This window comes from Ictidomys tridecemlineatus, chromosome 12, assembly GCF_052094955.1.
Source record: "Ictidomys tridecemlineatus isolate mIctTri1 chromosome 12, mIctTri1.hap1, whole genome shotgun sequence".
NCBI lineage: Eukaryota > Metazoa > Chordata > Mammalia > Rodentia > Sciuridae > Ictidomys > Ictidomys tridecemlineatus.
In genome coordinates this window covers 100,753,707-100,778,146 of record NC_135488.1, presented here as the reverse complement: position 1 = coordinate 100,778,146, position 24,440 = coordinate 100,753,707, and the positions used below count along the sequence as shown (strand labels likewise).

Sequence of the window (24,440 nt, the reverse complement as noted above, 5' to 3'; positions counted from 1 at the left end):
TACAAACCAGTAAGAAAAGCATTAAACATGATGACAAGGACTTGAAAACAGTCCCTCTTCATTAGTCAAGAAGTACAAATATAAGATGCCACTTACTTGTGCCCATCATATTAATAATGATTTTTTTCAAGTGATAATATACTCAGTGAATGCTATGATAGAATTTGGTATGTTCCTGGGAAGTGATTTGGCAATCTTTATCAGAAGTCTGAAAAGTTTCATACTATTTGACCAAGCAATTCCAGGCCTAAGATATATTCTAGAGAAGTAAACAGAAATATATTGATATTTTATTATGTTGTTAAAGGTATTTTGAAGCAGGACTTTTCACCAATAACCAGCGATATCAGTAGGGGATGTATTCAGAGGTGGTTAAAAAGTTTTGAAACTAGAGAGAGGTGATATTTGCACAGCATGGTGATTGCACTAAATGACACAGAATTTCTCACTTTAAAATGGTTAATTGTTCTCAGCAGCAGACTGAAGTTAACCTAAAACTACTGCCTGACCTGGATTTGCCAGGGCCTGGATTTACCTTTGCTCAAGGTAGCACAGGCAGTTTGGCCTTTGGCGGGAGCTGGAGGCCAGGTCTCCCTGGACACTCACCCTATAGTCTACGAATAACATGTTCTATGTATAAGAACATCTGTTATAGCAGTATTTATACAGAAAATTTTGATACAAATTAAGTGTTCCAAAGAAGGTGAATACTTTCACAAAGTATGGTGAAACTGAAATACAAAAAGTGAAAAACTAAATGGTAACTTCAAAATACCTTTAACGACATAAGAAAATATCAATAATTAAATGCAATGTACTAAAAATATTGGCCATAGTTTTGTTTTTTTTTTAAATGGAAAATATGTGTTGGCAAGGATGTGAAGAAATTGGAACCTTAATATATTCCTAGTGGGAATCTGAAATGGTGCTGCTACTGTGGAAAACAGTTTTGCCATTACTCAAAAGCCTTATATAATCATCATATGACCGGTAATTCCCTTTCTAGGTATATACACCCAAGAGAAATTAAAACATATGTCCACACAGAAACTTGTTCACAATATTTATAGCATCATTTCTCATAATAACCAAAAGGTGGAGACAGCCAGATGTCTACAAGTAAATGAATGTATAAACTAATAGTAGTACATCCATAACCATGTAATATTATTCAGTCATAAGAAGGAAGGAAGTGCTGATAAGTGCTACAACTTGGATCAATCCAAAAATAAGTGAAAGAAGTCAGACAAAAATGGTCACATATTTTATGATTTCTTTTATTCAGAATCTCTGGAATACGCAAATCCATAGAGACAAGAAGCCCATTAGTAGTTGCCAGGGGATGAGGGGAAGTGATGGTGGGGAGTGATTACTTAAAGGGTAGTGAAGCCAGAATTAGACAGGCAGTCAGTGTAGATAGGTAAATCCAGTCAGGTCGGATCAAGGAGGTCAATTTTGAGCGAGCCCAGCAGGTTGGAGATTGTCTCCTGAGGGATTGAAACGTTAATTCCTTTAGAGCCCTTCCTCCACACTTACCAAGAACCTCCCTCTGCTCCACCCTGTTGTTAAGGCAACCTGCCCTAGGAATTGTCGCCCCCCCTACAGGGAGCTGTAGGGTTGTTAATTAACGTGTCCTGGCTGTTCCATGCAGCCTTCCCCCTTCAGCCTGAAAGACCCTAGCCCAGTTAGCCCAGTTACCTAAGGCCAAGATATGAAACCAAGATACCAGGCACCAGGCATGCTCTCTGGACAACCGGTTGAAGAACAGAGCACCCGCATCCTGAGGCATGAATGAATAAACCGGAACAGATAAGCAGGAACAGAAAGAATAGAATGCAGACCTGTGGTTTTTGGAATGCAGACCTGTACCCCCTAGGTGGCCTATATGCTAGATTTAAACAAACCAATAAGAAACCTGTTGCTTCCCGCCCCCGCGAAACCTGTCCCAAACCCTATAAAAATCTCTGTATCCCCAAGCCCGGTGTGCCAGTTCACCAAAGCTCCGGCTGAGGTTCTGCTGGACACCCGCAGGCGCCTGTGTCCCAATAAACCAACCTCTTGCTTTTGCAGCCAGTGTTTCGTGTGATTCTCCTTGGACAGGGATATGGGGGTCTTTCATTGGACGGGGGTCTTTCAAGCCTACCTGTTTCCCACCTTTTGGCCATCCCACAGAGCATTCCCGGGCCTAGACACATAGGCTGGAAGGAGAGAGATGAGGGGAAGAGGAACAAAGGATGCCTAGGACATATAAAAAGAGCAGAACACCTCGCTTCTGGGGATACAGGGATACCAGTTATGGCCCCTTCTTCTTCCAGGGAGAAGTCTGTTGCCCCTTTTTGAATAAATCCTGCTTTATATGCTTGCTTCTGCTCGCTTCTCTAATGTTCAAACTTCAACATGTGAGGAAGTAGGACTCCGATAACCAGCGATATCAGTAGGGGATGTAGTCAGAGGTGGTTAAAAAGTTTTGAAACTAGAGAGAGGTGGTATTTGCACAGCATGGTGATTGCACTAAATGACACAGAACTGCTCACTTTAAAATGGTTAATTGTTCTGAGCAGCAGACTGAAGTTGACCTAAAACTACTGCCTGACCTGGATTTGCCAGGGCCTGGATTTACCTTTGCTCAAGGTAGCCTTTGGCGGGAGCTGGAGGCCAGGTCTCCCTGCACACTCACCCCGACAGTCTACCAAGCAAGGCTTCACAAAGGAGCTAGGGTTGGTTTCTGTGTTTTATAATCCGATAGCTTTCGGTGAGCCAAGGCTTGTGGGCTGGCACTGCAGGCCAAAAAAAAAATCAGCGAAATGTGAACCGGGTGGCGGTAGAGGTAGGGCAGGTAGCGGGGTCAGTCCATGATCCCACAAAAGATACCTACACCCTCGGTGGCTGGGGAGTCCCAGGCCCTGGGGAAACGCGATTCTCCAAGGGCAAGAGAACCTGTGCATAAACCCATAAGGGCGACCAGTGCCCCGAGCCGGGCACTGTAGGACGGTCCCGTCCCCGACCCAACGTGGGTCTCTGGGGTTGCGGCAGAAGAATCCTTCCTGCTTGTGAGCACTTCCGAGGGCTGGAAGTGCGGGACATCCAGCTCGCTGCCCTTGCCACACTTGTAGCTGCTGCGGGGTGGGTGGCGCATCGCCCCCACCCGAATCCCCGCCGCCAGGGCCGCCAGGGCCCAGGGGATTCGGCACAGCCTCAACAGCCTTTTTTGTTCTGTTCAGGACGAATCGATTCCGACAAAAAGTTAGATGATTGAGAGGATGGATGTCTTCGCATCCAGTAAAGCATGCATTTTGCTGGGACCCCCAAAAAAACGAAGGAAACTGTGGAAGTAGGGAAGCAAATACGATGCATCGGCTTTACGCAGTGGATTTGCGCGTCGCGACGTGGAGCCCGTGCGCCCACAAGATGGAGAAACGCTGCCCAGAAACTCAACCGTGTGACGGCTGTCTACGCGATCTGTAGGCAGTGTCACAGGGCGCAACATTTTGTTAAAGCAGGGAAACGTCAGTGAAGCACATTTCCTAGGTTTCTTTCGCCCTGGGTTAGGAACTGGAGTTTGGGGCAGCGTTCTTACCCATCTCCGGCTCTGTAGAACCCGGAGAAACTCCAGTCCCGGCGGGTTGCTTTGGCTGAAAATCAGGGTGTGGAACAGGCTCATTGAAAGAATATAGCCTCAGTAGCTATTAGAGGGGAACCCGCAGGCCCAATGAGCAGCGGGGCCTTCGATAGCTCAGTTGGTAGAGCGGAGGACTGTAGTGGAAATCCTGTGGCAATCCTTAGGTCGCTGGTTCGATTCCGGCTCGAAGGACTTCGTACAATTTTTTTTTTTTAACCCCAGTTTAGTTCAATTACCTATGGCTTCCTTAGAGGTCGGCAATGACCTTGTGTTGGTACTTCGGATATCCGGTAAGACCGGCAGTGTTGGTGTACAGTACAGCTCGGTTAAGCGTCACATACGAAGAAATATCGACGTGTGCCTCAAAGTAGAACTTTATTCTTCATGTGTAATTATTATATGCCTTATTTTCAAAAGTTTGCCCTCGCTTCCATTGTTAAATAAATATTCCTAATTGCAGTTGATCTATCCATTGGTCGGTGGACAGCTCAAAACAACCTGTAAGGCAGAAGGAAAGCGAGCCTCAGCAGCTGGGGGATTAGCTCAAATGGTAGAGCGCTCGCTTAGCATGCGAGAGGTAGCGGGATCGATGCCCGCATCCTCCACTAGGAACCTTTTTTTTTTTTTTTCTTCCTGCTCTTTACACTGGCTGCCCGGGAGATCGGCAGAACCTGGGTGGGTGTTTTAATATACAGTGTAATGAGGGGCACGCTAAGTGGTGATCGGCTCCATATGGCTCCCTTTTATTCGCAGTGAGTCTTTTCCCGACTCCTGCTCGGTCACTTTTATCTTTCCCGCCTCTGGGAGACAGGCCGTTAACCGCCTACAGAGACTTGGCTGGAATCCTGTCCGCGCCTGTCCGCCAGAGCCCCCAAACGGCACTGGTGCAGGTACCCGCTAACGTGCGCGGAACCCTGCTTGCTGACCAATGGCAGTGCGCTTTACTGGGCGGGTAGCCAGCTGCAGCCGCGGCCAATAGGCGAGAGACTTCTTGTTTCCTGGCAGAGCGGGGTCCCGGCACCGCGGCACTCGGGTTTTGTTTGGGTCCTGGGTGGAGGACCCGGGTGCCGGGGCCCGAGGTGCCGCCTCGCTAGCGGGAGAGGGAGCGGGAGCACCGGCCCGGAGAGAGGTGAGGGGCTCTGCGTGCATTGCGGCCCCGCCCCCTTCTCGCAGCCCCTCCAGCCCGAGCCCCTCTCGAAGGCCACCCCGCCCCCGGCCTGGCCGGGACAGGCGACCCCGCCCCTGCCTGCCCAGCTGCCGGGTGGCCGTCCTCAGCCTCCTGCCCTCTGTAGCCTCACCTCTGACCCCTAGGCCGTGCCTTCCCACCCCCTCCAGTGTGTCTGTCTCAACCCTTCCAGTTTCTCCAAATAGGGCAAGCCCGACAGTGTGAGGGACCTCCCGAGTTCGGGGGTCGCGAAGCCGCCCCTTGCCCCCAGGCGGAACTCTACCAGCCCAGCTTTTTTAGCAGTGTTTAGGACACCCGTTACTGACCCACAACTACCAGGGTAGCTTTTGCAGGGGTTCCAGTGTCTACAGGGCAAGAAATGGAAACAGACCCGTGCCTTAACTGGAGCTGAGCTGAGGGCTCTAGGTGAGCAGGTGGCATCTGCCCAGTTTCCTTTGGCTTGGCACAGACCACACTTTTATAGTTTTCGTCCATAATAGGCATAGAGTAGGAGCAAAAAAAAAAAAAAGAAAGAAAAGAAAAAAGGGATGAATCAGCCCTTCAGGGCCCAGGAAAGCAACAGCAGAATTCTGGTCCATACTTGTGAGGACACAGGAGCAAAGGGAGGGAGCGAGTCATTCAAACATAAGAGTTTTGGTTCTCCTGGAATAGGTCCAGAATGGCCATCTCTAAAGATGGCCATGTGCTGTGGGTAAGTGTGTAATGGCTAGTTTTGGGAAATCTGATTTCTCAATCTCTACTCTTTGGACTGCAAAAAAGCTTTGCTCTTGTCTCAACACTTTAGCCATTGCATATTTATTTGATTTGAAAACAAGGCATTATAGCAAAATGGGATCCCTTTAAGTCAGTCATAACCCTTAGCATAGGGTAGAGTATTGTTTTTCTCTTGGTCTTGCTGGAAGGTCACGTCCATATTTTTTAATGAGCGAGCATTTTGCTTCACAGGACACTCCCTAAGAACAGCTCTCACTTATCCAGAGATACCAAAAAAATCATGTTTAATTTTTGTTCTCCCTTCCTACCCCAACCCTCTTTTCCCCAGCTCTCAGGGCCAGAGTGGGGCAAGAGGATGCTTTCCCAGCCCCACCATGGAGCTGCGCTGTGGGGGATTGCTGTTCAGTTCTCGCTTTGATTCAGGGAACCTAGCCCATGTGGAAAAGGTGGAATCTGTGTCTAGTGATGGGGAAGGAGTAGGAGTAGGAGGAGGGGCATCGGCCCCCACTGTTAGCATTGCTTCTTCCCCTGACTACGAGTTCAACGTGTGGACCCGACCAGACTGTGCAGAAACCGAATTTGAGAACGGGAACAGGTATGAGGAAAGAATCGGAGGGTGGAAGGAGAAAAGGCATGTTCAGGTACCCAAATCCATGCTTCAGTTGGAGGCCATTTGACTTACTTGTTCATACCCTTCCTCTTCCAGCCCCTCCTCACCTCTTCCCCTCCTTGCTAAATAGCCATTTCCCAGTTTGGTGTGCTCCAGGGCTCCCACCATGTCCTATCTCCAACCTCCCAAATATAATGACCTATCTCTCCTCTGGCCCTCAGGTCATGGTTTTACTTCAGTGTCCGGGGAGGAACTCCAGGGAAACTCATCAAGATCAACATTATGAACATGAACAAGCAAAGCAAACTTTATTCCCAGGGTATGGCCCCCTTTGTGCGCACACTGCCCTACCGGCCACGCTGGGAACGCATTCGAGACCGGCCCACCTTTGAAGTAAGTTCTCCATGAAGAAGAGAGAGGACTTGGGTGCTAGTAGAGGAAAGTAAACAATAAATTCGCTCTTGGTAGAGAGTAGTAGGCAGGTGGGACCCCAGGTTACTGTGTCAGCTTTCCTTACACTGCTAAGGTGAGCCCCTGCCTTTGGAAGCCCCACAGAGCTGGTTGTCTTAATGGAAAGTATCAGAGGGAGGGAAGGAAGTTGGTAGAGGTGAAAAAGGTGTAAAGTCAGTTCCTAGTGACCCTAACAGGAGCTCAGTTCTGACACAAATGGCATGTTGCTCCTCCCTCTTCTTTCTCTGCTCCTCAGATGACAGAGACGCAGTTTGTGTTATCCTTTGTTCATCGTTTTGTGGAGGGCCGTGGGGCCACCACCTTCTTCGCCTTCTGCTACCCTTTCTCCTACAGTGACTGCCAGGATTTGCTAAACCAATTAGACCAGCGCTTTCTGGAGAACCACCCTACCCATAACAGGTGCCAACCCCATTCTTACTCCTTCTATACCATCCTGTATCTGCACCTCTGCTATTTCTGGAATTTACCCTAAAATCTCTGCACCAAAACTTCATCAGTCTTTTCTCTGTACAGAATGTGGGACTTTGGACACCTTTGAAAAATGTGTTTCCTTGTGATCTTGACTTCAGTATATCCCATCTAGTCCACTCCTTCCTGCCAGTTCAAGCCTCTTACTATTCTAGTGCTCAGTTATCAATTATCTGTGATTTAACCAGCACTGCCATTGCTCATCTGTTCCCCCAGAGGGCAACTGTCTCTGTCTACACAAAGTATTCTCTTTTAAGGAGACATTAACTGGGGAAAAAACAATAAACTCACTCTGTCCTGTAGTCTGCATCCTAGCAATGCTAAACCCACCCAAATCCTAGTGTGAAGGACTATGAGGCCAAGAGGTTAGGATGAAGGACCAGATTTTACAAATTTGGGCTGGTGATGAGGCCCACCTCTTGCTAGGTCTTTTGGAACTTCTGGAGTAATTATTTTTATTCCTGCAGCCCCCTGGATACCATCTATTACCACCGGGAGCTCCTTTGCTATTCTCTGGATGGACTTCGTGTGGATCTGTTAACAATCACTTCCTGCCATGGGCTTCGAGAAGATCGAGAGCCCCGACTAGAGCAGCTGTTTCCTGATACCAGCACCCCCCGACCATTCCGTTTTACAGGCAAGAGGGTGAGTGGGGAGAGCATAAAGGCAGTTCTTTGCCCTTTTTGTAGCTCCAGACACTGTGACTAGCTTAAAGCTGTTTTCTCTAGGCATCCTGGACCTAGCTCAGCCTATAGACTAAGGCAAGGGTGACAGCTGCTGCTTCACTTGCAGACCCAGGCAGCTGGCAGTCCAGTGGCTTTTTCTGCCTCATCCACTCCTTCCTGATGTGTGTCATTGGAACCGTAGTGTAACTGTCTACTCTCCTCTCCACCTCAGATCTTCTTCTTAAGCAGCAGAGTACACCCTGGGGAGACTCCATCTAGCTTTGTCTTCAATGGCTTTCTGGACTTCATCCTTCGACCCGATGACCCCCGGGCCCAAACCCTACGCCGCCTTTTTGTATTTAAGCTGATTCCCATGTTGAATCCTGATGGTGTGGTCCGGGGCCACTACCGGTAAGTAGTCTCCCCATCCTTTCTGGATTGCTCCCAGTCCTCCTATATGCCATTTTTTCCTCAGTGAAAGATTGCTACCTTCTAGCTTCTCCTGTATTCCCAATCCTCTTGCGCCTTAACAAGGGCAGGCCCATCTGATGTTCCAGAGACCTGAGAGGAGAATTTCATCTAGTGGCATTCCTAGGAAGGAGCAAAACTAGGATAGGTGCAGGCCTATATGGGTGGAGGGTGCTATCCTTAGTTTTCTCTGGTATCTTAGGTTGACATCAGGTCAGTGAGGGGTCCTGTCTGTAATTCTTTCCTAGCACAATTTCAGCCTCTCTTTGATAAGTCAATCTCTTAGTCTCCTTGTCATCCACTGGCTCAGGCCTCTAGACCTTGCTTCAGTCCCTGTTTTCCTACAGCACTGATTCACGGGGAGTGAATCTGAACCGTCAGTACCTGAAACCTGATGCTGTCCTGCACCCGGCCATTTTTGGGGCTAAAGCTGTGCTTCTTTACCACCATGTGCACTCTCGTCTGAACTCCCAGAGTCCCTCTGAACACGAGCCCAGTCCCCGCCTCCCTTGTGATGCTCCTCTTTCTGATCTTGAGAAAGCCAACAATCTCCACAATGAAAGTCGCCTTGGACAGTTATCTGACAGTGATAACCCTGAGACCTGGACCCAGGCAGAGCCAGTGGAACAGAAGGCCAACAGTGAGTGGATTATGCCAGAACAGTCTACTGAACTTGAGGCACCAGCCCCTGACACAATTCCCCCCAAAGAGAGTGGTGTTGCTTACTATGTGGACCTGCACGGACATGCTTCCAAAAGGGGCTGCTTCATGTACGGAAACAGCTTTAGTGATGAGAGCACCCAGGTAGGAGTCCTAAGGATGTCATGTGAATGTGGGAATCATTGTAATTATAAAAAAAGGCTAGGCCACAGAGAGGAAACATAGCCTGAAAGGAAGTACTATACAGACTGCCTCTATATGAACTTCAAAGAGCCAAGAAGAATCAGCATCGGGGCCTTGTATCATTAAATCCCATTAAATCATGCCTTTGAGTGAGGTTCATGCTGTCAGCATCATAGTCTTAAGAGTTTGGGGAACCAAGAGAAAAGAAAATTTTGCATTTTATTGGAGAAAAGAAACTTAGAACTTAAAATGTGATAGAATTATATCTGCTTAACACCTAGAAATAATGTCAAACATTGAAAATTTTTAAAATGTTAATTGCTACTGACGGTTTTAGGGTTATAGTGGTATCTGCTGTGTATGAGTCACATGGCCATATGCTTGCCATCTCTCCTTTGCCCCTTGTCACTTCTTTCTGTCTCTCTTTCTAAGAACATTTTTCTCCCCTCAACAGGTGGAAAACATGCTATATCCAAAGCTCATCTCCTTGAATTCAGCCCACTTTGACTTCCAGGGCTGCAATTTCTCAGAGAAAAATATGTACGCTCGAGACCGTAGAGATGGCCAATCCAAAGAGGGAAGCGGTCGTGTTGCAATCTACAAAGCCTCAGGGATAATCCACAGGTTGGGTGAAAACTGGTATTTAGTTGAGGAGATAGCTTCCCTAAAGAAAATACCCTGGGTCTGTGGGTGTAGCTCAGTGGTAGAGCATTTGCCTAGCATGCCTAGTGCCCTGGGTTCAGTCCCAGTGCAGCAAAATGAAGAAAATAATAGGCAGCTTAGGGCCTGAGGAGACCAGGACTATCCAAGTCTTTTCAAAAGAGAGCCTTACAATCAGCAGGATTATTTTAGTCTAGGACTCTCCTTTTCTGGGATTTATTGGGTACATAGTGTGGTGCCAAGGTAAACAGCTAGTTACTAGGGGTTGTTAGCACCTTCCACCTGTGTTCACTTTTTTCCAAGTAATTATCTTCTTAGACCACAGGGCTGGCCCCTGTGGTTGTCATGATATCCATTCAGGCAGGACACTGATAAAGGTCTTTGTGTCTTAGCTACACACTTGAATGCAACTACAACACTGGACGCTCAGTAAACAGCATCCCTGCTGCCTGCCACGACAATGGGCGTGCCAGCCCTCCTCCCCCGCCAGCTTTCCCTTCCAGATACACTGTGGAACTATTTGAGCAGGTATGAATCCTTGGCATAAGTGGGAAAGGGGAACCTCAAACCTGGAAAGACCTTCCCTCTTGTTACCTGACTCTAAGGTCCTCTACAGAGATGTTCATTGATGTAATCATCTCACCACTGTGTTAATAGGAGCATGGCTCCTATAGACTATAAGGGTATTGAGAGAATGAACAGAGAATCCTCTAGCACATCTGAGTCAGATTCTTTACCTCTGAGTTGGTCTTTCTCATTCTGTTGGAAGGTTTATTTACTCCTGGGCTCAAAAGTATCCCCACTATTGTGATCTTGGTGACTACTTATTCTAGGGAGTTCAAAGGGAGTAGAAAGAGCTTCAGGTTAGAAAAGAAATTCTAACACCTTCTGTTAGAATTCCTTTATGTGAGCCAGAAAGCACATCTGCCCCTGCCATAATAAATGAGGTCCCAGCAGGGGTGGTTGCATACACATGTAATCCCAGCAATTTGGGAGGCTGGGGTGGGATGATCTCAAGTTCCAGGCCAGTCTCAGCAATATATAAATTAAGGCCCTGTCTCAAAATTTAAAAAAATAAAGGACTGGGGATATAGCTCAGTGGTAAAGTACCCTGGGTTCAATCCCAAGTACCATAATTAATTAATTAATTAATTATGGAATTAGATTTGGTAGCACATATCCATAATCATAGTGACTGAGGCTGAGGCAGGAGGATGGCAAGTTTGAGGTCAGTCTCAGCAAATGAGTGAGACCCTGTCTCAAAAAATAAAAAGGACTGGGGATGTAGCTTAGTGAACCTGGGTTGAATCCCTAATATCTCCCTTTATTATTAAAATGGATGAGTGTCCTAAAATAGTCAATGGTTAGGGAACATCTAGGCACAAATTTAGGGTACCCAGTGAGCAGATTTTAGGTCTGGCCTCTTCTTCCCTTCCTTTGTGTTATGTAACCCACCCCACATAGCAGGCTGGATTAGGGGTCCAAGATGCTAAGCCAAACTGGAATCCCCCACAGGTGGGACGAGCTATGGCCATTGCAGCTCTGGACATGGCAGAATGTAATCCATGGCCACGAATTGTGCTGTCAGAGCACAGCAGCCTCACTAATCTACGGGCCTGGATGCTAAAGCATGTACGAAACACCCGAGGCCTCAGCAGCACTGTGAACATGGGCATCAGCAAGAAGAGAGGCTCTCGAACTCCACCCAAAAGTAACAAGTAAGACCAGCAGCATGGCAGGGAGAGGGCAGGAGAGTGGGCAAGGCTTTAGACCTAGGAGTTCCATGGGATTTGTATTCCTTCCCTCTTTCTAAAAGCACCACATGCTGAGAATTTTCTGGGTAAATTAGAATTAGCAAGATCATTTTTTTGAGATGGGATCCACTTCCCTTTCACCAGGAGTTACATACTTCTAAGAAACCTGAAAATCAGGCCAAGGGACTCCCTATTATAGAACTTTGCACTAAACTTTCAAAGGTGGTGAATGATTGATTGAAGGAAGTGGAAGGGCCAGTGCCAGGGCTGTAAAGGAGGAATCCATTGGGAGATAAAGCTGCTCAGGACAGCCCTGCTATTAGCTGGTATGCCCCAGGTTAAATACCTCATCTACGGAGATGAATTCCTCCCTTCTTCCTTTAAATGAGTTCTTTTACCCCAAGGTGAAAGTTTTACTGAACATCAGACCCTGGGGAAAGCCCTGAGAAAGCCTGACCCAGAGTTGATTGGCATCTGCTTCTTTGCAGTGTATTGCCCATTTCCTGCTCTGAAAACACCTTGAGCCGGGCACGAAGTTTTAGCACTGGCACAAGTGCTGGTGGTAGCAGCAGCAGCCAACAGAATTCTCCACAGATGAAGAACTCCCCCAGCTTTCCTTTTCATGGCAGTCGGCCTGCAGGGCTGCCAGGCCTGGGCTCTAGCACCCAAAAGGTCAACCACCGGGTGCTGGGTCCTGTCAGAGGTAAGCCAGTCTGGGAGCCCCTGCAGCAGGTGTTCGGTTGTTTGGGACATTGCTGGGGAAAATGAGAGCTTGAAGACATACACTTGGCCCAGGACCAAGGGGTGAATCAATAAAATTAGTCTGTAGCAGAATCTACAACCTCTCCTGCGATCTTCGTGTTCCCTGCGGCATTGACTCCAGAGGATGTTACATGTGGCCACGGGGAAACCTGGGGATCTGGGCTTCAGCTTGTTAGGAGCTGGGGAAGTTTCCAAGGACAAAACACTAGTTGAAGCAGTGCCAAATACAGACATTGAGGCTCCACATCAAAGACAATATCATTGTATTTTCTTGGGAGCAGTACAGAAGAATGTCCTTAGAATCCAAATTGCAGCACTATAAAGATGGAGGATCCTGTCGTGGTCTTTATGGGCTGAAATTGTCCTGGCTTCAGAGCTTATTCAGAAAGTGATATAAGGATTCCAACTCTTTCAAAGAAAAATGGAACAAACTACAGAAGCTTCTGTTCTAGGCTCACAAATCAAGTATCTAGCCCTTTCTATCAGTGATCACAATGCTCAACTGCATCATTACCACTAGGTTTTGCATGAAAGATTCTTTTTTTTCTGTGTATTTTTCCACAGAAAATTACACAGAGAAAAAAAGAAGGTAACTGGAAGTAAGCTGGATTGTGAAGGGGGGAGAGATTGGTAATAGGGCAACTTCCCCAAATTACGCTATATATCATATGAGTATTGTATGTGCCATCAGGGTTACAGAAGTTGGCTAAATATGGAGGCCTGTAAGCTGGAATGAAGTGCTTTGGTGATCTTCTACCTACACCCATCCTTATTTAGCATATCCTTGCTCTCAGTTTGCAACATAGCTTTTGAACAGATGTGATATGCACTGGGTCAGTGGCTGTAAATCTGACTGTAGAGAAGCCAGAAGGAGCAATGGCCTTTACCAGTTTTGACCATTATAATATTCTATTCTTGAGCCAGTTGTGGTGACACACTTTTATAATCCTAGCCACTTGGGAGGCTGAGGCAGGAGAATTGCAAGTTCGAGTTCGGCCTCAGCAACTTGGTGAAGCCCTAAGGAACTTAGCAAGACCGTCTCCAAGTTTAAAAAGGGGGGCGGGGGGGGTAGGGATATGGTTCAGTGGTAAAGTGTCCCTGAGTTTGATCCCCAGTGGCCCCCCAAAAAACAAATTCTGATATTCAGTCTCATAGTTTTTATTCCCAACCCTGTTCTTTGAGATTCTGTCTTCATTGGTATAGACTACTTTGCATACTATATTTGAAAGAGTATTAAACTAATATTGATATCTTATGTTTAAATTGTATTTAACAGAAAACAAGAGAGTTTCATATAATTTCATGCAGTTCTCATGAGGACCTGTGGGATGGGTGATGTTTCCATTTTTCTGATAAAGAAACTTAGGCTGTTGAAGAGTATCCAAGATTGCAGGGCTATTAAGTGGCAGAGTTATTCCAGCTGATACATTTGCATGTTCCATTGTAACTAATTTCCCATGTTAAATCTGGATGAAATTTTTCTTCGGTTTTCTTTTCCTTTCTTTTTTGGTCAGCCTTCCCTAGCTCATAACTCAGGGTTCCTGGGTATTACTTCATCAGCATCATAAATTATCCTCTGACCACAAAGAGAAAAGGCCTTTTTTAGGTTGTCACTGGAGGATTCTAGGCAGTGTTTAGTCAGTATTCTATTGACATCCTCCAAGTTCCCCTCCCAATGCAAAAACACTTTTGAGCTCCGTGAGGTGAGGGATGTGTATTGTATTTCTCTGTTACTTCACCTGATAACTAATGGAAAATATGCAGCATCAGTACTAAATAATTCCTAGCTGATTGACTTGGAACTTAACAGAGCAAACAGGACAGTAAATACAACTTACAAGCATAGTCACATCATAAACATCCAGGACATTTAGAGCTACTATGGTAGATTAACACGAGTAATTAACCAAAGAATGTTAAGAAATAGTTTTGAAGAACAAGTAGTAGATGGTTTGATAAAAACATTCCAGAAATGAGAAATGACAGGATCAGGAACAGAACTCCTGGGTAGAGAGGAACTATGAAGCTTTCAAGGATACAAGCTAAAGAAGTAAGGGTGGCATTTAAGACATTGTTTTGGTAGTGGTGGGGTGATAAGTGATCTACTTCAGATTTGCTTGGATGCCTTAGGATATATATATATATATATATATATGCATGCATGCCCTGCAGGTAGAAAAGGACTGAAGAAAAGGTGAGCCAAAGGGGTTGAAGGTCTAGGAGTGATCCACATATAGGTGCCAGGTAAAAATCAAGGGAGAAGGCATGTTTCCCCAGGGAATGAGCTTCGAAGTAGAAAGAGTACCAGTACAGAGACACCCCAAGGATTTGCAAAAATATTTCTAAGAATTAGGAAACTATACAATCAAGGAATCAAGATAAGTTACTAATAATACCAAACAGTGATACTGTAAGGAATTGAAAGGTGAGATCCCAGGAATTTTGACTCTCTTCCCCTGGACATTGCTGGTACTGTGATTTTTGCTGTTTTATCTTTTAAGCATGCAGGATGGAAGACTGACCCTAGTTTGGGATAGGGGCCACATTCTGATGTGCCATTTGGACATGGTATCTTCAACCAACTCTTGGGAAAACTTCTTTGTCCTGTGTTATTTGTCCTGTTGCTTTGTGACACTTCTGCTCCATACATCTGGTATTTTGGCCTATGCCATATCTAGCTATATTTTGTTTTCCCATCTAGAAAGATCATAACCCCCATATCTTAGAAATCTTAACTATAAATGAGCTACACTTTCAACCCCAAATTAGAATTGATTTGGAAAAGGATTTTTTTGACATGTGAATTTATAAGAAAATTTCCACTAATAGATAAAAATTATGAAACTCAGCCAGATGCAGTGGCACATGCCTATAATCCCAGCTACTTGGAGGTTGGGGTAGGAGGATTACAAAGTCCAGCATAGCCTGGGAAACTTAGCAAAACACTGTCTTAAAATAAAAGGGCTTTGGTATGTAGTTAAATGGTAGAACACCTAACTAGTATGCATGAGGCTCTGGGTTCAATTTCCAGTACCTCAAGAAAAATATATTTAACTGTACATTTAATTTACTATCCTTATTGGCTAAAACAAGTACAAGATTGGGCTTCCAGTGAATCTCAGAAAAGATTGAGGCAGCTCAACCAGGAGCTTAAGGCAGAGATTCAGGGCACTAGTTTGACAGGTCCTGTCTGGAGGCTGGATATTTTAGAAGGCCAACCAGTAGCCAACTTGGGGCAAACAGGAATGGCCCTGGAACAGAAGGTTGTAAGTTCAGTAAACATTAGCTACGAGCATCCTCTGACCTTTGTGCCAGAATCTTCTCTACTTAGTTCTCCCTAGCCACAAAACATGTTCTGAAGTACCACCTTCTCAGATTGCTGTTGATGTAGGGGAAGTAGTTGTCACTGGAGAATAGCTAATGCAGTGATGAATTGAGAGAAATCAAAAGCCTTCAAGATAACTTGCAAAAGCAGGTACAGAGCTAAAGAAGGGCCTGCTGGGGCTGGGGTGGGGGAGGTAAAACATTTTTTCCTTATATCCATTAAATATGAATTAAAGTAGGGCAAAGACTAGGGGGAGGCAGGTAGGTACTCACAGGGCTGTGCAAGTGCCTTCTTCACTTTTGCATTCTAGGTGCTTCACTTGTTTTATTCTAGTCCTAGCTTGGAGTTCCAGAAATAGTCTCATTCAACAATTTGGAACTTCCTTCCTGGCTCCCCAGCCTACCCAGCAGAATGCTGGTATGACAAGACAAGGTGCTAAAGTATAAAAGCAGGAGCCTTCAGATGTCACTACCACCATTGCTCTTATCCCTCCCACCTGTCACTTAAACCTGAGGTTACCAGAACTCTTTGCTGATCTCTAATGCCTTTGCTCAGCTGACAGGCAATTTTTGTTAGAGCAGCTGATGTCCAGCAGTGAGTAGAGGTTCTCGGAGTCAACAGGACTTAGTGCCTGCATTGCCATTGCCGCTTCTACGTTTACCACTGTAAATTATAGTATCAAGAAATGTCTCCCAACACATCTATTTAGCATCTGGCACTGTGCCTAGCTCTTTATTAGGTAGAAGGCAAATATTTTTTGAATGAATAAAAACTTTAATTAGAGAGCAAAAACCAGGCCTGTGATCATCCCAGGGATTTAATAAGATCTGGGGTATTCCATGGGGGACAGTTCTAAAGATTTTTGCGGAGATGAAACAGGGTATAGGCACAAGTCAACTAACTCCTATTCTAAATTGAGACTTTAGAACATCCATTTTAACTTTCACAAGGTGAGATCAGTTTGGCTTAACCCTTAGACCTTAGCCCTCAGACTGTCTTGCCACCCCAACATGGAACCTCTGGCTGATTCCATAAAATGTCTTATAACCTCTGGGCACACAGCTGATCATGTATCACTCTTGCACTCAGCCTTAAGCTGCTATTCCTATAGAACCAAAACATAGAATTGGGGCTTCTCCATTTCATTTTTGTCTCAACAGGGACTAAGTAGGCCTAGATTACAGTAGGGGCCAAGAGTCAAAACACTAGAAACTGTGTGCCCTAACAAATTATAGGCAATCCTGGCCAGGTCTTGAGGCAGTCTTTTAAGAGAAGATTGGTTGAAATGCTACCTTTAAATACCTTATACTTTCAGAGCAAGCCTTTCCCCTAAATCAGACCTTGTCCCCATCCTAAAACCCTGATTGGGGTGGAATTCCTGAGTTACAATCTTAGTATTCTTTCCTATGATCCCTTCTCCATTTTGCATTGGCAATTTTTACATCATTTGCCTATTTTGCTTCACGACTTCTGAAGTGTTGTCCAGTTTATTACTATAACCAATAATGTCCCGAAGTCTCTCTCCCTTTCTTGGGGTGGGATGAGAGTTCATCCCTTAACGTGATTTCAGCATGCCTTTCTGTATAGATATTTCTCAGATTGTCTACAAATCTGTGATTTCCTCAATCAACTTCATTATTTCTGCCTACTATGCACTGTCACCTACACATCATTCTGATGTTTGTTTTAATCACAGCATTACCCAAGTCTTGGCCTTAGAGTATCTCTTAAGTCATTGGTGGTGGCTAATGTTTCAGGTTATTTGACTGTAGCTAAGTCTCTCTGGCTTCTGTTGTAACTCTGTGCCAACTCTCAAACAAGCCTCTAAGGTGTGGTTGTTTTTGACTCTTATGAGTACATACCTTGAATCTTAATTGGCACCTAGTGCCTCAGTACAACTTCACATAGCTAAAATGATTTCCATTCTGAGATCTTTGTGCTTTTTTAAAATTCTTCTATTTATTTTTTAGTTGTAGTTGGACACAATACCTTCATTTTATTTGTTTTTATGTAGTGCTGAGAATCAAACCCAGGGCCTCACACATTCTAGGTTGAGTGCTCCACTGCTGAGCCACAACCCCAGCTCTTCTTCTTTTTTTAATCTGGAAAACTTTCAGAAGTATTCATGATACTGCCTGTTACTATTGCTTACTGCAGCTAGACAAGACGAAGTTGAGGTCGCCTACTTCCTATATCTGAGGCTTTTCACACCCAACACGTGTTAGGGCACTGGCATGCTGGTAACTCACTGAACTTGGTTCTGGAAGTTCAAGAGTACTGGAGGCCTGGGAGGCTGGGGATATGGTTCAGTGGTGAAATGCCTGCCTAACATGCGCCAGGCCCTGGGTTCAACCTCCATTACTACCAAAAAAAAAAAAAAAGTATTTGGCACCAGTTTTCTCTCTGTGATGACGAAGTACCTACTGAATCTGCAAGCCTCCCTACTCCATCCATTCTCCATCTGTCCCACTGGGACCTTACCCTTCAGAACAGATAGCAGTAAGGATCCAGCCTTGGGAAGGGTTGCCCCAGAGTATAAATGTATTTTTAAACTCCAAGCGATGATGAATCCATGAACAACAACTAGCCATTGAACAAAGGACAATGAACAATTAGTTTTAACTCTCTAATTGTCAAGGAGCCTCACAGAGATAACATTTGAGATGGGACAGGGAAGATGGTCGGATTCACTAGAAAGGGAAAGAAATTCTAGAGGAACTACACAAATAGTAGCAGCAGGAGCTATAGCAAAGGGTATAAGAGATCAGATGGTCAGCATTGTACGAAGGATACGTGGATTGGAACAACACTGGGCAGAGTTTTGAATGGGCCATGTAAAAAGGTTTAGACTTTATCCTTTAAAAGACATTCGGTACTTCCCCTTGCCTAAGCCACAGTGATTTCTGACCAGGTCTCTGTTTTAGAAAAGTAATTTGTGGTACCTATGTAAAGGATGGATGGTAAAAAGAAAGATAGTCAAGCTGGGGAAACCAATAGGGAAATAAAATTTGAGTGGAAATTAAAGATCTGTATATATCTGGACAATGGCAAGGGAGAAGAAAGGAGGAATTCAGATGAATGCAGAGGTAGAACCATAAGGATTTGACTAAATACAAACCTAAATGTAAGGGAGGAGTAGAAAGATAAAACAGGGTTTCTAGGTTTTTCACCAAGATAAGAAGAATGAGGGAGGGAGAAACTGTTTTGGTTTGGTCATAGGGGACTTCCAGGTAGAAATGTCCAGTGGACAAGTACAGCTGGATTTCAGGAGAAAGGGCTAGAAAGAGATTTGGGAATATAAGAGTAAGTAGAACAAGAGAGACCTAAGGACAGAATGGTAGGGAACATGGACATTTAAGAGGCAGGAAGATCAATTTAAGAGGAGCAGTTAGAGGTAAGAGGAGAACCTAGGAAAGTAGTTTTAGAAGCCAAATTCAATAATTTCCTGCCAAAAGAATGAATTGGTAAGATGAAGACCAAGAAATGAATAACTGATTTTAGAATAAATTTTAAAATAAATTTTAGAGGTCTTTCTACTCATTGTATAGTTACTTCTGAAGAAGGGTGCTGGTCTGATGACAAGCTTACAAACACAAATTCTGACCAAGGGGAGCCAGCAGGTCAGTGAAGGCTAGCTAATAGTGCGTGACTAACCTGCTTGTGTCCTTTCCACTCAGAGCCCCGAAGCCAGGACAGGAGACGGAGGCAACAGCCACTGAACCATCGACCTCCTGCAAGCAGCCTGGCCCCATCCCCAACTCCTGCTAGTACTGGCCCAGCCTCCTCACGCAACCTGGGCTCCTGCCTCCTGCCCAATTCACTCAGTCTATCAGGTCTGTACCCACTGCCACTGAAATCTGGGTTGGCCAGCTTCTTCCCTTCCCTACCACCCAGGGTTTAGAACAGGCACCCAGTTAAGCTTGAAGAAATTCCTTTAGCCACACTGCCACCTAACTTGGGCTCCCTTGACCTGATATAATACAAGGCACTCCAGCCAAGAGCACCAGTTATCCTCCTGGTACCCTAAATCTCTAAACCTGTGCCTTTGTACAGGAGGCTGGGACTTACTGAAATGTCGTCTTTGTAAAATAAAATAACATTTATTGAATGTTTACTATGTGCCAGGCACTGCTATACACACTATCTAATTTAATCCTCATTTTTATAGTTGAGGAACCTGAGGACTTTTCCTACCTGCAAAGTGCCACTTACCCAAGTTCCCCGATTCCAGAAGCTGGGCAACATTAAGACAAAACTGGAGAAGAAAAAAAGCATAGGCCTTTCACCTGTCATCACTGCAGTGTCCTATCATCCACAGAAAACTTAAGCCATCTACTCTCCTTTTAAGCTATAGACCCAGATGTGTAAAGGACTGGATGGGATTGATTTCTGCCTTACCCCGAGCCACTACTCCCAACCTGTCAATTCAATGGGTAGCCCTCAATCCAGGTCTTGGATAGAGTGGACTTGATCCTCAAATGCCTAAATATATGATTGGAGTGGCCCCAGGGTCTATAAATTTATATAGTACTTAAATTTGAGTAGATTCTACTTTTAGTCAAAAGTTCTCTGTTCTCCCTCTTGGACCAGAGTGAAGCTTCACTCAGGGGTGATCTTGCCCAGCAACATATGGAGACTTTTTTGGTTGTAACAATGGAGGAGGCCTGGGGAGGAAACTGCATATAGTAGACGCTGCTCATCATCCTACAATGTGCAAAAGAGCTCCTACAAAGGATTACCCAACACAAAATGTCAATAGTGGAAGATTGGGGGCTGGGGGTACAGCTCAGCAGTAGAGTTCTACCTTAGCATGCACAAAGTCCTAGGTTCAATCCCCAGCACTAAAAGCGCGCGTATACACACACACACACAAAGTTGAGAAACTGATCTAAAGGAAATTACCTCCTTTCTTCATAGCCCCTACCTTGATGATCAGTTTCCTCTGTTCTTTAGGGAGTAGCTGCTCACTCTTATCTTCAGGGGACAAGCCAGAGGCTGTCATGGTGATTGGGAAAGGTCTGCTAGGGGCTGGCGCTCGGATCCCCTGCATCAGGACTCGATTGCAGGTAACATTTTCTCTGGTCCCCATCATAAGAAGTCTGGCAGAACCCATCAAGGCACTGATCATCGGGGCAGTGGGAGGGAAAATGCTCAGCCCTGCTTTACAGCCTCTACTTCCAGCCATATCATGGAGCTGCTCTGGTGCCTGAGTGCTTATCTGCCCAGCCCCACCCCAATCCCCATCAGCCAGGTGTCTTGCTTGCTTCCAACCCACTGTCCCTGCCAGATGCACCCCAACCTCAGCCTGCTAGCTTTGGCTTTCCCTGCCCCTGCCCTTAGCTTCTCCTCTCTTTCTGCCCAGACCTGCCAGAGGAGAGTTTCCGCCAGGAGGGGTCCCGGATTCCCCAGGTAACACATTTGGTTGCTGCTCCTAGGAACAGCCTTGCCACCACCTCCAAGTCAGTCCAGATCCCCATATTAGTTTAGCTAAAGTTGGGTACAGGCAGAAGCTGACTGGATGGGTGAAGCTTAAGCTGCTCTGGCAGGGGCTGAGGCCTAGAAGGACCTGAAGGAGGTCTACCAGTCCCTCATATTTCTACACAGTGCTTTTGTACTCAGGCAGGCCTTGGCCATGGTTTACCCATGAAGGCTAAATGCTAGGTCCTTCTGCCACCTTTGTGCTAGTTACGTAAGACTTGGAGTACATAGTCATGGACTGAAGCTAGGAGTTCTGTTATCTTGCCTCATCCTCTCAACTAGAAACAATGCCCAAGAATTCAAGGCTCTACTACCTCTGTTGACTCCTATACTAGACTCTTATGCATGGAAACTCAAGAGGCAAACCTAGAAGCAGAAAAGCTCATGGAAGAACCCAGCCTCTTAGCCTAATCCTGTCTACACAGGCTAGGCCCAGGTTGGGCCGGGGCTCACCGCCGACTTGCAGAGGGGTAAGAGGCTCTTCAGGCCCCACATCCCCTATCTCCAGGACCAGAGAAAGCAGTGAGCCAGAGGCGGGACCCGGTCCTGCTATACCAGGGTGAGCACCTACACCCAGTTCTCTCAGCCCTCCCCTTATTTCTTCTATCCCCTCATCTCCATTTCTACCATTCCAGATCACTTTCATCCTTCCCTACTCCCTTTAACCCCAAAGACTGAATGTGCTTTCATTAAGCATCTAGTCCCTGATTTTTTATTCCATCATGACCCCAGTGTTTATTTAAAAGGACTAGAAAACAACTGCTAGTTAGAGTCTTAAGGCCTAGGAGCTAGCTAGCAGGTTCCAGCATGTGACCTCTGTGCAGCCATCAACCTGCCTCTCTTCTCTTAAAGCTACCAGCCTCTGGCTAACAGACCATAACCTTGATTCTTCTCTCTTTTCTGTTGCAGGATGCCTCAGGCCGGCCCCCCACGGCCCCGCTCTGCCCCTGCCTTTTCTCCTATTTCCTGTACTCTATCTGATGTCCCATCCCGGATTTGTTACAGCAGGGGGCCCTTGGGCCAGCCTGAGGTTTGTTTTGTACCTAAATCTCCCCCACTCACCGTTTCTCCCCGGGTTTGATAATGCCTTTACTTCCATGCCCAGGATAGGGTCCCAAAGTTGGGGAACACAGTGAGAAATATGATAGTCCCCTCCTTGGGCTGCAGATTCCATGTTACAACATAACTCTTTGGAATGCCAGCCACTATCTGAGGCCTTGCAGAGCATTACCTTGAGATGGGACAAAACAGGGACCTGTACCCCTTCCCTCCCTCCACAGCACAAGATTTTGGGACCACAAAAAATATATATCTATATTTTTGTATTGGGGGGAGGGGAGGGAGTAGAAAAGCAGCCCCTATACTGGGCCCTATTCAGTGGCAGCTTCTTGTTCCATAGGGTTAAGGAAGACTTTGAGGAAATAAAAGTTGTTTGGAAAAATCCAGGTGTAGTTGCTTTGTATGTTGTGATGGGTAGAAGGGATGAAGTGAAGTGTGAAGGCCCCTCACACCCTCCATCTTGCCTCAGACTATGTCCTGGAACCCTAGAAAAGAGGGGGAAAGACCTGAGGTAAGGAAAATGCTGCAGCTTTCCCCTGGGAATCCTGGAGGCAACTCCCAGTGAACCTGTTCCCCTTTACATCTCTGACCCAAACTTAAGGTTGATTCCCAAGCTCCCCACCCCCACTTTATTCTTTCTAGCTTGGGTCTACAGTACCCAACCACTAAACCAATGACTCTGGCTTAAGAATATGGAAATAGAAGACATTTTTCACCCGCTCAAAAAAAAAAAATTCTACCTAAATAAGAAGCCTAAACAACCCTGGAAAAGTGGCGGCTATTTAAGAACGCTTATCCTCATGGCACCTTTGCTTCTACCGCTGCCAGTGCCTCCAATGCCCCCAACTTGGGCAACTTGCTACTGGAAAACCCAAGAAGATAGGGACCGAGGAAGATTGGGATATACCCCCACCCCACCCCATCCTATCCTATCCTATCCTCGCAGGGAGAAGTTTAGGAGGAAGGAGCAGGACACTGCAAAGCACTGTACTCTGCGGATAAAGGGGCCCAATTCTGGACTGTCTCATGCTTGGCCCGACACTTTCGGATTTAAAGTTTCGAACCTTGCAGGCCCTAACGCGGTCCTCTCCACTCAGCTCTCTGGGGACTGGGCGCTACAGCCCCGACCGTTACCTGGGGCGGAGAAAGCGCCACTTTCATTCCTGCTTCTTGGGATTGTTGACGGCCACGTAGTGATAGAGAACCACAAGCAAGAATAGCGACACGCCCAGCATGTTGGCGAAGATGGCGAGCTGAACGTCTGTGATCATCCTGCAGAGAAGGGGAGGGACTGAGCCTCGGGTCGGCACGCTTCTCGCGCTCTCTAGGGCGAGTCTGAGACCCCGCGACCCGGCCAACTTGGGACTGGTCCGTGAGACAGCGCCTGCGTGCCTCTCACCTGACCAGCTCGACTCCGCTCCGACGCTGCCTGCGTACCAGCTGGAGGTAGGAGACTTGGACCGGAACTTGGTAGCGTCAGCTGCGGCCCAAGCAGGTACTTCCGCCGGGCTGCGAGCTGGAACCACCTCTCTAGCCCCGCGGTCTCGTCTGCTCCCTCTGCGCGCGCGCAGGGGGCGGAGCAGCAGTGGGACAGACAACTGTGCTTGTGGGCGGGGCCGCGGAGGCGTGCCTCGTGCTTTAATGGCACAGCTGGCCGCAGCTGGGGCGGTCGGGCTCGGGGTTAGCAAAGCTGTGGTGGCCGCCTCCCTGGAGCCGAGGAGTGTATTAGAGCGAGGGTGGGCTGCGGGGCCGGGCGGGAGACTTAGCTTGACCCGCAAGCTCTGGCCCACTTTCCTGTCCCGGCCCCCCGCACTGCTGCCCACCCTTCATTTCCCGGCCCGGCCCGGCCCAGCCAGGTGCTTCCTTTGTGTCCTGCCCTCACGGTCCCCTCCCTGGCTTGGGCGGCGGGGACTGGGTGGGAGGCAGTGCAGAGGTGCAGAAGGGGAATAGGAATGCGGCTGCTGCTGTCAACCTTTCTGACCTACATCCTACCTAGGAGACTGATCTGCCTGTAATCTGAACAGAGCCTGCCTTCTCCAGGTCCCCACTTCCACCCCACTCCTGGAGGTGGGCGTAGAAAATAGGGCGGACCCTCCCGGAATCAAAAACCAAGCTGTGGGACCTCCGCCAAGTGGGAAATCACCCCCCGGATGTGAGGGAGGGGGTAGGGGAGGAAGGGCTGGGACAAGCCAGAGGGATCCTGGGTTCCGGGCAGAGAAAGGAGAGGTAGCTGTGGTAGACGGCCCAGGATCTCTTGTGAGGGGAGCAGCAGCCTAGCTCTACAACCCTCTGCCCAGCTAGAACCTTCTTCTCCACCCCCACTTATTCCTGGCTTTCTCGGCTTCACCATAAAAGGGA

General features: G+C 46.8%; 2 protein-coding genes, 1 long non-coding RNA gene and 2 other non-coding genes across 11 annotated transcripts; 3 read left to right on the top strand and 2 right to left on the bottom strand.

Annotated features, from left to right (window-relative positions):
• Positions 1-1,261: 1,261 nt before the first annotated feature.
• Positions 1,262-3,571, bottom strand: LOC144369421 (uncharacterized). The gene is made up of 3 exons (XR_013429160.1): positions 2,621-3,571; positions 1,699-1,780; positions 1,262-1,487 (listed from the first exon to the last, which is right to left on the bottom strand). It is a non-coding gene; the product is annotated as an uncharacterized LOC144369421 (long non-coding RNA).
• Positions 3,572-3,722: 151 nt separating this feature from the next.
• Trnay-gua (transfer RNA tyrosine (anticodon GUA)) lies at positions 3,723-3,811 on the top strand. Its single transcript is given in 2 exon segments — positions 3,723-3,759; positions 3,776-3,811. It is a non-coding gene; the product is annotated as a tRNA-Tyr (tRNA).
• Positions 3,812-4,151: 340 nt separating this feature from the next.
• Trnaa-agc (transfer RNA alanine (anticodon AGC)) lies at positions 4,152-4,224 on the top strand. The gene has a single exon. It is a non-coding gene; the product is annotated as a tRNA-Ala (tRNA).
• Positions 4,225-4,588: 364 nt separating this feature from the next.
• Positions 4,589-22,466, top strand: Agbl5 (AGBL carboxypeptidase 5). 7 transcript variants are annotated; one of them, XM_005322549.4, is made up of 16 exons: positions 4,589-4,748; positions 5,848-6,114; positions 6,351-6,522; positions 6,836-6,999; positions 7,536-7,713; positions 7,966-8,144; positions 8,549-9,005; positions 9,499-9,668; positions 10,097-10,232; positions 11,220-11,422; positions 11,947-12,161; positions 19,223-19,378; positions 20,499-20,611; positions 20,908-20,954; positions 21,449-21,582; positions 21,933-22,074. In XM_005322549.4, the coding sequence occupies exons 2-15, from the start codon at positions 5,894-5,896 to the stop codon at positions 21,495-21,497; spliced, it is 2,460 nt and encodes an 819-aa protein (XP_005322606.2). In that variant the 5' UTR covers positions 4,589-4,748; positions 5,848-5,893; the 3' UTR covers positions 21,498-21,582; positions 21,933-22,074. The 7 variants fall into 7 exon arrangements, with proteins under 7 accessions (XP_005322606.2, XP_021580279.2, XP_021580277.2 ...); XM_021724604.3 differs by lacking the exon at positions 20,908-20,954 and having other exon boundaries at positions 21,933-22,466; XM_021724602.3 differs by lacking the exon at positions 20,908-20,954 and having other exon boundaries at positions 21,359-21,582; positions 21,933-22,466.
• On the bottom strand, positions 22,329-23,475 carry Ost4 (oligosaccharyltransferase complex subunit 4, non-catalytic). The gene is made up of 2 exons (XM_005322550.5): positions 23,217-23,475; positions 22,329-22,567 (listed from the first exon to the last, which is right to left on the bottom strand). Exon 1 carries the CDS (start codon positions 23,351-23,353, stop codon positions 23,240-23,242), a length of 114 nt encoding a protein of 37 aa, XP_005322607.1. The 5' UTR covers positions 23,354-23,475; the 3' UTR covers positions 22,329-22,567; positions 23,217-23,239.
• Positions 23,476-24,440: the final 965 nt, after the last annotated feature.